The 13,490-nt window shown below is 41.9% G+C and overlaps 1 protein-coding gene across 1 annotated transcript in view; it reads left to right on the forward strand.

The window, feature by feature from the left end:
- Positions 1-13,490, forward strand: part of LOC124776615 (esterase E4-like) — a 122,729-nt gene that overhangs the window by 99,169 nt on the left and 10,070 nt on the right. The window contains exon 9 of the mRNA XM_047251700.1: positions 68-200. Coding sequence (XP_047107656.1) covers positions 68-200 — 133 coding nt within the window. The remainder of the gene's footprint in view (positions 1-67; positions 201-13,490) is intronic.

The raw sequence follows: 13,490 nt of genomic DNA on the forward strand, positions 1-13,490 counted from the left end.
AAAAATAATTGTGCATTTCTTCTTGCAAAATACATTTATTATTTATGCTCTGTTTTTTTTTGTAAAGGTGTTTCACATACTGATGACCTCTTGTACTTATTCTACACTTCAACAATTTTCCCGGAATTTGTTGAAGCTGATCCAGAATATACAACAGTGAAAAGAATGACGAAGATGTGGGCAAATTTTGTAAAAACAGGGTAAGTTTCATGTCAGTATTGTTAATGGGTGATAGCCTTAATTAATTTAGAAATTTTTTATGTACTAATAAATTTGATCAGACTATTTTTGTGCAATTACCTTGAACCAACACCCATTTTTCTATTTACTACAATTACCTTGAACCAACACCCATTTTTCTATTTATGAGTTTTCTGCAAAATTTTAAATCATCTTATGCCAAGACCAAGAGTCAACTAAAAATCATTAAACCAAGTAAAAGATTATAACAAAACTGATTCATTTATTTAAACATGACTCCTACATGAGGGGAATCCTAAGGGATGCAGGAGGGAAAAAAGTAAAAGATGAAAAATTTTAAAATCATCAAATTCATAGAAAATTGTAAAAGTGCTTTGAATAATGAGACTATCCCCCCCCCCCTCTCCCTCTCTCTCCCTCCCCCCCCCCCCCTCTCTCTCTCTCTCTCTCTCTCTCTCTCTCTCTCTCTCTCTCTCTCTCTCTCTCTCTCTCTCTCTCTCTCTCCCCCCCCCCCCCCCCCCCCCACACACACACACACACACGCACATCTTCATGTGAAGTAGTTGTTTGTTTAGGTGTAAGCTACTTGAGCATGGAAGTATACTTCCCACATAAAAGATTATTATTTTATTCTCCAGTAATCTCCAAAATGTAGCTGAATATTGTTAGACAGAAGAAGAAGATGAATCGCCACTTTTGCATTTCTTGTTTGATAAACTCATCCTTGCACAATATAGTGGTCATTGGAAAGAAATACTTAAAAACTCTAATGAAGCTACTTATTTTTTTCACCATGGTGTGGTACAAGCGTTATAGACAAACATTGGCTTCAGTGTCTTTGTGAGGCACATTTTCATATTTACAACTGAAACACTCCATCGCAAATTTCTAGTTGTCATTTATTTTCTTCCAAAATCATGTTTGCAAAACTCCAAGTTGACATCTTCACAACCGCAGCTTGAAAATATACATTGTAATAAAAGAAATTTTTTTTTAAAAAACACTTATAATATGTGAAAGATTGAACTTATGCATACATTTGGACAACAAGTGATTAACTGTACCTACAGTAGGCATACTTCTGATTTATTTATAGTTCTGTGTTTGGTGTCAGAATATTCTCGAAAATCAAACTTATCTAAATGTACTAGTGGTATTCTGATGCCCACTGGCCTACGCAATATCCTTGTCCATCCCTACTCCACCACTGCTCCCAACCCCTTGCCTCATGTGTCATATTCCTGCAATAGAACTAAAGGTGAGACCTGTCCCCTACATCCTCCCACCACCTACTCCAGTCCAGTCACAAGCATCAGCTGCATTCTACATAGACATGACAACCAACAGGCTGAATGGCCACCAACACTACCTCTCCCTTCCCTGTTCCAACCTACTCCTCACCCACATAACCCAGATTGCTTCTCCCATCAGTCCTCACAGTCTGCCTCAGTGGCCAGAGATAGTGATTATGTGTGTATGAGTTGTGTTTGCATGAATGTGTTTGTGTTTCCTGTGTTGGAGCAATGCCATTTGACCAAATGTTCACATGTATAGCAGTCTTTTTGTCGGCCTGTCTGTGACTCAACATTTCCTCTATATGGTGAGTAGTAGTCTTTCATAATGTTGTCTATCTTTCTTTATTTGAAAATGAGTAATACAGCAATGAATCTTCATTGGGAAATATTATACTTATGTGGTTTGCTTGACAAAAAACCAAATAGAATACTTTTGTTAGTCATAACCAACAATAAATTACAAAACTGTATCGCAAAGTATATTAGACAATGTAGATCACCATCTTATCCAATGGCACTGCCTACTCCCTGATACATTTCAAGCAGCCTCCAAAACAAGAAAACAATTGCTCCACTACATTTCAGGCTGAGAAAATCTAGCCTTACATAAACAGGAAGGTCTCAACTTGGCCAACTGATTAGGTTCATATTTGGCAGGTTACTTGTATGCCCCCTCCCTCAACGGGAGGCGCAGCACTTCAGTATATGACCAACATGGATTTTATGCTTACTCCATCAATATCTTTGGCAAGGAATTTCAAACCAGGTTAACATTTGTCAACAGTATGTAACGAGATATGTCTCACACAAGGAGACAGCAAATATCGAAGATATACAGACATTGGCAGCACTGTCCAGCATGCAGATGGCATCATTTATTAGCAGTTTTAATTGTGTTTACATGATCAACACAAACCAAACAAGATGTGAGTTTCAGATGGAGCTCCGATGTGTTATCGCATAAGGGAGAAAAGCAAACCCTTGCTGTGGTTGGCTGTATACGTAAAATAACACATTTGTACACAGTGCAATATTCCATCACAGCATCTGCAAAATTTTATAGATGAGCATAAGGGTAAAACTCAAAATTGGTTATTATGTTTTCAATATTAACCTAAAACAAGTGAATGGTTCCACCATCCTCAGTTACTACTCAAATATTGGCCATGAAAGCCTGCAATGTGTGGATTTTTGGCTCTGAGCACTATGCAACTTAACTTTTGAGGTCATCAGTTGCCTAGAACTTAGAACTAATTAAACCTAACTAACCTAAGGACATCACACACATCCATGCCCGAGGCAGGATTTGAACCTGTGACCGTAGCGGTCGCTCGGTTCCAGACTGTAGCGCCTAGAACCGCACGGCCACTCCGGCCGGCTGTGGATTTTTCTGTTTGATTTTGTGCAGTTCAAATATAAGAAATAAAAGATAGTTTAGTCAAAGTCTTACACATATATATTAAATAGGTACAGAAAAAATAAATATAACAATGACTGCTGCACTGATTAAAAAGTTTTAGTAAACAAATATTGTGCCAATGATAAGTTGAATCTGGTTCAAAATCAGTCAGTTAAGCAAAACATCTAAGAGGCTATGTGCCCTGCACTCTGAATACAGAAATAAATTTCATAATAGCTCATGAACATAATGTTTCCTTACATACCAAGAATTTCTGTTTTCTTAAACAACAAGAATTCCCAGGAGTACAGTGTAATGTATAAATAAATAATACTTGCTGAATAATTTCCTTAACACTGGGCTTTGTATACAACTTTTTAAATATTTGAGATATTTACAGTTGATTCCATTGAGCTTCCATTTTTAAACTCCAACTCTTCCATATTTCCGAAGTAGCAACTGCACTGACACTAGCATGTGAGGCTATTTTTCAGTTATCTCCTGAGTGTAAATTTGCATATGTTTATCCTTATATCCTCCACAGTGCATATTGGAGGGTACATTGAACCAATGTTAGGGATTCCCTGCCCTTTGCCATTTGTACATTGGTTGATGGAAAAAATGACTGTCTGTATTCCTCTGTATGTGCCCTTATCTCTCTAATCTTATTCTCGTGATCCATACATGATTTATGATGGGGGGCAATAGAATGGTCACACAACATTCTTTGAACACATGTTCTCTAAATTTACAAAACAGGGTTTCGCAAGAGCTATGTCGCATTTTTTCCGACGATTTCCAGTCAAGTTATGTTACACTTCCATATAGGATATACCATTGTACAACTAACTTATCATTTCATTTCTGAAATCATTACATGTCTATTTTCATGCCTACATCATAAGACCTCCAGATGCTATAACAACAATCTACAATTTGTCACACTAGTGTCTTGCATGCAATTTCATACAAACTGCACATCTACAGAACCTTCCCAAGAAATGTAACTTCCATTTGACATCTTTACTACTGATTTTAAGTAACCAAGCCATTTTGTACTGTTTCTTATTATTACCCTTAACACATACCACGTGACTTGCTCAAGATGGTCACCACCAATCTTGGTATTGGATACTATCAGGTTCCATTTCCTTTTCGTTTTGTTACAGGCATTATCTTGTATTTTGCACATTTAATGAGAGCTGCATTCATTACACCAGGCAGAAAATTTGTTATTCTTTCTGCCTTTCCTTGCACTCACCTAGTGATGGTACTTTCCTGCAGGCAATGTTGAAGCAGGAAACGGGTGGTTTCTACTGATTTCAACTGCTGTCGTGTGGTGAGCTGGCTTTTAATGCTGCACCCATGCACTAAGCTCAGGTAGCTGGCTCAGACAATGGTAATTAATCAAACACATGATTACATGATAATATATTTATGGACAACAGTTGCTACAATAAAAAACTCACAGAGGTATTGTCTGAAATGTTCAACACTGCAGTCATGTGACTGCATTAAATAGCTCAACTATTGATGCTGAAGGGTGTACACTTCTCAGTGATTGAGCCATAGTGTGGTCTGGCAATTGTGGGGAGACAAAGGATGTGTGTCCAGCTGAACATGCAAATTACATCTCAACTCGTGAGGCCTGTTTAATTTGCTGACATAATGGGATGGAGCAAATAATTGGCAGCTGTTCAGATTTGCAAATGCATCACTAGGGAGCATGCATTCCACTCAGCCCATGTGTTCTGTGGCTGACAGAATCTGCAATCGGCATAAACATACACAGGGCATGGAGGTCTAGCTCACACTGCCTTTCACTTTTGTCTCCTCTGCACCCATGGACGCTGCACCACTGCCAAAGGTTGGCCTAACAGGGAAATCTAATCTTGTGTGTGAACACTGGAGCTCCATGGTTGACGTGATTTCTGTGGTACAGCTGCCACATGGATTCCCCCTCGGAGAGTGGAGCTCTGTAGCTGCGAAAAGCAAAAGTGATCCATCTGTGGCCAGTATAAGTTTGGGCCTCCCATGTTTCGTGCTGATGTCAGCATGAGTGCATTGTCATTGCGCCGGTCAGCAGTGATTGGGCTGATTGGGCTGCGATGCATGATGTCACATGTGGCTGGCTGGGTGTGCAGTGGGTGTGTCCACGTGCAGCCCACTAATGACAGCAGTGACAGGCACCACTGTCCGGGAGTGGTAGGTGATGATGTGTGGCTGGAAATGTGCGGTCCCGAGTAGGATGCCCTAGGTGTTGGATGTACAGTGTCTATGCACAACATGCATGCAGCACTCTAAATTAGCATGAACATATACACAGCCAGTGCCATGGCCAGTGGTGTAGTGTGGTTTTAAAGGTTGGGGAGACTCTACATTTATTATAGGGAGACAAAATAGTACAATAAACATTAATTTAAACAAGTGAAGCAAAATGCATCAAATAAAACAACAAAAACAACAACTACTACTATTACCACCACTACTACCACTACTACTACTACTACTACCACTACCACTAATAATAATACCAAACATTCAACACAAACCAAAAGAAATTTTACCAGACAATAGATAACACACACATTAAAATAGACAATCCACCAAACATAACAGACATAGAACACTTCTGGAGCAACATATGGTCAAACCCGGCTCAACATAACAGACATGCATGGTGGATACAAGCAGAAACAGACACATATGAGACGATACCACAAATGCCTGAAGTGATAATTTTGCAACATGAAGTCACCCGAGCAATTAATTCTATGCACAATTGGAAAGCCCCTGGAAAAGATAAAATAGCAAATTTCTGGCTAAAGAAGTTCACCTCAACACATTCACATCTAACTAAATTATTTAACAATATGGATATAATAGAGGGAAACATTCCACTTGGGAAAAATATATCTAAAAACAACGATGATGTGACTTACCAAACGAAAGCACTGGCAGGTTGATAGACACACAAACAAACACAAACATACACACAAAATTCAAGCTTTCGCAACCAATGGTTGCTTCATCAGGAAAGAGGGAAGGAGAGGGAAAGACGAAAGGATGTGGGTTTTAAGGGAGAGGGTAAGGAGTCATTCCAATCCCGGGAGCGGAAAGACTTACCTTAGAGGGAAAAAAGGACGGGTATACACTCGCACACACACCCATATCCAACCGCACATACACAGACACAAGCAGACATTTGTAAAGGCAAAGAGTTTCGGCAGAGATGTCAGTCGAGGCAGAAGTTCAGAGGCAAAGATGTTGTTCAAAGACAGGTGAGGTATGAGCGGCGGCAACTTGAAATTAGCGGAGGTTGAAGCCTGGCGGATAATGAGAAGAGAGGATATACTGAAGGGCAAGTTCTCATATCCGGAGTTCTGACAGGTTGGTGTTAGTGGGAAGTATCCAGATAACCCAGACAGTGTAACACTGTGCCAAGATGTGCTGGCCATGCACCAAGGCATGTTTAGCCACAGGGTGATCCTCATTACCAACAAACACTGTCTGCTTGTGTCCATTCATGCAAATGGACAGTTTGTTGCTGGTCATTCCCACATAGAAAGCTTCGCAGTGCAGTCAGGTCAGTTGGTAAATCACGTGGGTGCTTTCACACGTGGCTCTGCCTTTGATCGTGTACACCTTCCGGGTTACAGGACTGGAGTAGGTGGTGGTGGGAGGGTGCATGGGACAGGTTTTACACCGGGGGCGGTTACAAGGGTAGGAGCCAGAAGGTAGGGAAGGTGGTTTGGGGATTTCATAGGGATGAACTAAGAGGTTACGAAGGTTAGGTGGACGGCGGAAAAACACTCTTGGTGGAGTGGGGAGGATTTCATGAAGGATGGATCTCATTTCAGGGCAGGATTTGAAGAAGTTGTATCCCTGCTGGAGAGCCACATTCAGAGTCTGATCCAGTCCCGGAAAGTATCCTGTCACAAGTGGGGCACTTTTGTGGTTCTTCTGTGGGAGGTTCCGGGTTTGAGGGGATGAGGAAGTGGCTCTGGTTATTTGCTTCTGTACCAGGTGAGGAGGTAGTTGCGGGATGCAAAAGCTGTTTTCGGATTGTTGATGTAATGGTTCAGGGATTCCAGACTGGAGCAGATTTGTTTGCCACGAAGACCTAGGCTGTAGAGAAGGGACCATTTGATGTGGAATGGGTGGCAGCTGTCATAATGGAGGTACTGTTGCTTGTTGGTGGGTTTGATGTGGACAGACGTGTGAAGCTGGCCATTGGACAGATGGAGGTCAACGTCAAGGAAAGTGGCATGGAATTTGGAGTAGGAGCAGATGAATCTGATGGAACCAAAGGAGTTGAGGTTGGAGAGGAAATTCTGGAGTTCTTCTTCACTGTGAGTCCAGATCATGAAGATGTCATCAATAAATCTGTACCAAACTTTGGGTTGGCAGGCCTGGGTAACCAAGAAGGCTTCCTCTAAGCAACCCATGCATAGATTGGCGTACGAGGGGCTGTTCCCTTTAATTTTTGGTATGTCTGGCCTTCAAAAGTGAAGAAGTTGTGGGTCAGGATGAAGCTGGCTAAGGTAATGAGGAAAGAAATTTTAGGTAGGGTGGCAGGTGATCGGCGTGAAAGGAAGTGCTCCATCGCAGCGAGGCCCTGGACTTGTGGAATATTTGTGTATAAGGAAGTGGCATCAATGGTTACAAGGATGGTTTCCGAGGGTAACAGATTGGGTAAGGATTCCAGGCGTTCGAGAAAGTGGTTGGTGTCTTTGATGAAGGATGGGAGACTGCATGTAATGGGTTGAAGGTGTTGATCTACGTAGGCAGAGATATGTTCTGTGGGGGCTTGGTAACCAGCTACAATGGGGCGGCTGGGACAATTGGGTTTGTGAATTTTAGGAAGAAGGTAGAAGGTAGGGGTGTGGGGTGTCAATGGGGTCAGGAGGTTGATGGAGTCAGCTGAAAGGTTTTGTAGGGGGCCTAAGGTTCTGAGGATTCCTTGAAGCTCCACCTGGACATCAGGAATGGGATTACCTTGGCAAACTTTGTATGTGGTGTTGTCTGAAAGCTGACGCAGTCCCTCAGCCACATACTCCCGACGATCAAGTACCACGGTCGTGGAACCCTTGTCCGCCGGAAGAATGATGATGGATCGGTCAGCCTTCAGATCACATGCGTATCCTCCTACAGGCCAACCGCAAATTAGAACAGCATGCCACCCTCCAGCTCAAAAAACTATCCAATCTCCTGGTTTCCCATCTCCGGAAAGGCAATTCACTCACCCTTCACAACCTTTCCAACAAACCTCAACCTCCTCTCAATGCACACAAACCCAGTCTCTCCCATCTACTCAATCTCCCACTTCCAGCTCCACTCCCACCAAAACCTCAAAATTCCAATCATCACAATCCGGAACCACAACACCCTAATTCAGTAGTTAACCTTTCCTCCAAACCTCTCTCCCAGTCCGAAACCTCTGTCCTATCCAAAGGCCTCACCTTCAGCCCCACTCCCAGATTCAACCAAAGAGCCCTTGTCAAAGATTTACTGTCCTACACTCGTACTCCCTGCTGGAAATATCACTTTGCCACGAAGAAAAATGATACTAATCCTACTCCTAATGATCCAGATCCCCAAGACACTATCCAAATTCAACCTTGCCTGGAACAGTTCCATCCTCCATCACAGCGGGACCCACCTCCCCTTCCTCAAAATCATCCTCTCCAAACCTTCCAGGAATTTCTGACTTCCAGCCTTGCCTCTCAATCCTACTTAAAAAAACCTTTATCCTACTCCCAACATCACCACTGCTGAATCCCAGGCTATCCGTGATCTGAAGGTTGACCGATCCATCGTCATTCTTCCGGCGGTCAAGGGTTCCATGACCGTGGTACTTGATCGTCGGGAGTATGTGGCTGAGGGACTGCGTCAGCTTTCAGACAACACCACATACAAAGTTTGCCAAGGTAATCCCATTCCTGATGTCCAGGCAGAGCTTCAAGGAATCCTCAGAACCTTAGGCCCCCTAAAAAACCTTTCACCTGACTCCATCAACCTCCTGACCCCATTGACACCCCACACCCCTACCTTCTACCTTCTTCCTAAAATTCACAAACCTAATTGTCCCGGCCGCCCCATTGTAGCTGGTTACCAAGCCCCCACAGAACATGTCTCTGCCTACGTAGATCAACACCTTCAATCCATTACATGCAGTCTCCCATCTTTCATCAAAGACACCAACCACTTTCTCGAACGCCTGGAATCCTTACCCAATCTGTTACCCCTGAAAACCATCCTTGTAACCATTGATGCCATTTCCTTATACACAAATATTCCACAAGTCCAGGGCCTCACTGCGATGGAGCACTTCTTTTCATGCCAATCACCTGCCACCCTACCTAAAACCTCTTTCCTCATTACCTTAGCCAGCTTCATCCTGACCCACAACTTCTTCACTTTTGAAAGCCAGACATACCAACAATTAAAGGGAACAGCCATGGGAACCAGGATGGCCCCCTCGTACACCAACCTATTCATGGGTCGCTTAGAGGAAGCCTTCTTGGTTACCCAGGCCTGCCAACCCAAGGATTGGTACAGATTTATTGATGACATCTTCATGATCTGGACTCACAGTGAAGAAGAACTCCAGAATTTCCTCTTCAACCTCAACTCCTTTGGTTCCATCAGATTCACCTGCTCCTACTCCAAATCCCATGCCACTTTCCTTGACGTTGACCTCCATCTGTCCAATAGGCAGCTTCACACGTCTGTCCACATCAAACCCACCAACAAGCAACAGTACCTCCATTATGACAGCTGCCACCCATTCCACATCAAATGGTCCCTTCCCTACAGCCTAGGTCTTTGTGGCAAATGAATCTGCTCCAGTCCGGAATCCCTGAACCATTACACCAACAATCTGAAAACAGCTTTCGCATTCTGCAACTACCCTCCTGACCTGGTACAGAAGCAAATAACCAGAGCCACTTCCTCATCCCCTCAAACCCAGAACCTCCCGCAGAAGAACCACAAAAGTGCCCTACTTGTGACAGGATACTTTCTGGGACTGGATCAGACTCTGCATGTGGCTCTCCAGCAGGGATACGACTTCCTCAAATCCTGCCCTGAAATGAGATCCATCCTTCATGAAATCCTCCCCGCTCCACCAAGAGTGTTTTTCCGTCGTCGACCTAACCTTCGTAACCTCTTAGTTCATCCCTATGAAATCCCCAAACCACCTTCCCTACCTTCTGGCTCCTACCCTTGTAACCGCCCCCAGTGTAAAACCTGTCCCATGCACCCTCCCACCACCACCTACTCCAGTCCTGTAACACGGAAGGTGTACACGATCAAAGGCAGAGCCACGTGTGAAAGCACCCACGTGATTTACCAACTGACCTGCCTACACTGTGAAGCCTTCTATGTGGGAATGACCAGCAACAAACTGTCCATTTGCATGAATGGACACAAGCAGACAGTGTTTGTTGGTAATGAGGATCACCCTGTGGCTAAACATGCCTTGGTGCATGGCCAGCACATCTTGGCACAGTGTTACACCGTCTGGGTTATCTGGATACTTCCCACTAACACCAACCTGTCAGAACTCCGGAGATGAGCACTTGCCCATCAGTATATCCTCTCTTCTCGTTATCCGCCAGGCCTCAACCTCCGCTAATTTCAAGTTGCCGCTGCTCATACCTCACCTGTCTTTGAACAACATCTTTGCCTCTGAACTTCTGCCTCGACTGACATCTCTGCCGAAACTCTTTGCCTTTACAAATGTCTGCTTGTGTCTGTGTATGTGCTGCTGGATATGGGTGTGTGTGCGTGTGTATACCTGTCCTTTTTCCCCCCCAAGGTAAGTCTTTTCACTCCCGGGATTGGAATGACTCCTTACCCCCTCCCTTAAAACCCACATCCTTTCGTCCTTCCCTCTCCTTCCCTCTTTCCTGATGAAGCAACCGTTGGTTGCGAAAGCTTGAATTTTGTGTGTATGTTTGTGTTTGTTTGTGTGTCTATCGACCTGCCAGCGCTTTTGTTTGGTAAGTCACATCATCTTTGTTTTTAGATATAAATTATTTAACAGTTACATTGCAGACCCATTCACAGTCCCTGATACACTTATACAAGGAATAACTTATCTGAAACCTAATGATCAAGCGGACACAGCAAACCCAGCAAAATATTGCCCCATAACATGCCTACCAACAATATACAAAATATTAACTTCAGTCATTACATAGAAATTAATGACACATACAACACAGAACAAAATTATAAATGAAGAACAAAAAGGCTGTTGCAAAGGAGCACGAGGATGTAAAGAGCAACTGATAATAGACCCAGAGGTGACATATCAAGCTAAAACTAAACAAAGGTCGCTACACTCTGCATACATTGATTACCAAAACGCTTTTGATAGCGTACCCCACTCATGGTTACTACAAATATTGGAAATATACAAAGTAGATCCTAAATTGATACAGTTCATAAACATAGTAATGAAACATTTGAAAACCACACTTAATATCCAAACAAATTCAAATAATATCATATCATAGCCAATACAGATTAAGCGTGGAATATACCAAGGAGACTCATTAAGTCCTTTCTGGTTCTGCCTTGCTCTTAACCCACTATCCAACATGCTAAATAATACAAATTATGGATATAATATTACTGGAACATACCAACACAAAATCACACATTTGCTATACATGGATGATCTAAAACTACTGGCAGCAACAAATCAACAACTCAACCAATTACTAAAGATAACAGAAGTATTCAGCAATGATATAAATATGGCGTTCGGAACAGACATATGTAAGAAAAATAGCATATCAAGGGAAAACACACTAATCAAGAAGATTACATATTGGATAACCACAGCGACTGCATAGAAGCGATGGAAAAAACAGATGCCTATAAATATCTAGAATACGTACAAAAAATAGGAATAGGTAATACAAATATTAAAGAAGAACTAAAAGAAAAATATAGACAAAGATTAACAAAAATACTGAAAACAGAATTGACAGCAATAAACAAGATAAAAGCTATAAATACTTATGCTATACCAGTATTGACCAACTCATTTGGAGTAGTGAAATGGAGTAACACAGACCTAGAAGCACTCAATACACTTACACAATCACAATGCCACAAATATAGAATACATCACATACATTCAGCAACAGAAAGATTCACATTAAGCAGAAAGGAAGGAGGAAGGGGATTTATCGACATAAAAAAACCTACATTATGGACAGGTAGGCAATTTAAGAAAATTCTTTATAGAATGAGCAGAAACTAGCAAAATACACAAAGCAATCATTCATATAAATACGAGGGCTATCCACAAAGTACATTACATTTTGGAATTAAAAATAAATAAAGTATTGGAAATTTTTTTTATTATATACGGATGAAAGCCACACTTAAATACTACTTTTCTACATAGTTGCCATTTAAATTAAGGCACTTATCATAGTGATGGATGAGCTTGGAAATTCCTTCGTCGCAAAATCCGGCCGCCTGCGCCTTTAACCACGTGGCGACTGTCTTTTGGGACAGAAAAGGTGTGATTTTTGTGGATTTCCTGGAAAGAGGCACTACAATAAACTTTCAAAGGTATTACCAAACTCTGCACAACCTCAGAAGAGCAATACAAAACAAGCGCAGGGGAACGTTGGACTCAAAGATCTTGCTGATTCACGACAATGCCTGGGCCCACACGGCAAATTCCACTTGTGAAGTTCTCGAATCTTTTAAGTGGGAGTTGTTTCCTCATCCGCCGTACAGTCCCGACCTGGCACCGAGCGACTTCCACTTATTCCCAGCAATGAAGAAGTGGTTGGCTATGCAGCGTTTTGATGACAATGCACAGCTTCAAGAAGAGGTAACCACGTGGTTGAAGGCGCAGGCGGCCGAATTTTACGATGAAGGAATTTCCAAGCTCGTCCATCGCTACGATAAGTGCCTTAATTTAAATGGCAACTATGTAGAAAAGTAGTATTTAAGTGTGGCTTTCATCTGTATATAATAAAAAAAATTTCCAATACTTTATTTATTTTTAATTCCAAAACGTAATGTACTTTGTGGATAGCCCTCATACATTGGTTACACCATTGCAATTTCATAACCACTTCTACAACCATTTAGATCACATAACATCAACAGATATGAAGAAAGTAAATTGGAAAAAGAAAACACTACATGGCAAGCACCGGTATTATCTAACACAACCACACATCGATCAAGACGCATCCAACACATGGCTAAGAAAAGGCAATATATACAGTGAGATGGAAGGATTTATGATTGTAATACAGGATCAAACAATAAACACCAGATATTACAGCAAGCATATTATTAAAGATCCCAGTACCACAACAGATAAATGCAGACTTTGCAAATAACAAATAGGAACAGTAAATCACATCACAAGCGGATGTACAATACTAGCAAATACAGAATACACCAGAAGACATGACAATGTAGCAAAAATAATACATCAACAAAATTGCCATATGACATAAACTAATAAAACAACACATTCCCACATACAAGTATGCACCGCAAAATGTACTGGAGAATGATGAATACAAATTATACTGGAACAGAATCAT

Source organism: Schistocerca piceifrons, chromosome 2 (genome assembly GCF_021461385.2).
Source record: "Schistocerca piceifrons isolate TAMUIC-IGC-003096 chromosome 2, iqSchPice1.1, whole genome shotgun sequence".
In the NCBI taxonomy this organism is placed as follows: Eukaryota; Metazoa; Arthropoda; class Insecta; order Orthoptera; family Acrididae; genus Schistocerca; species Schistocerca piceifrons.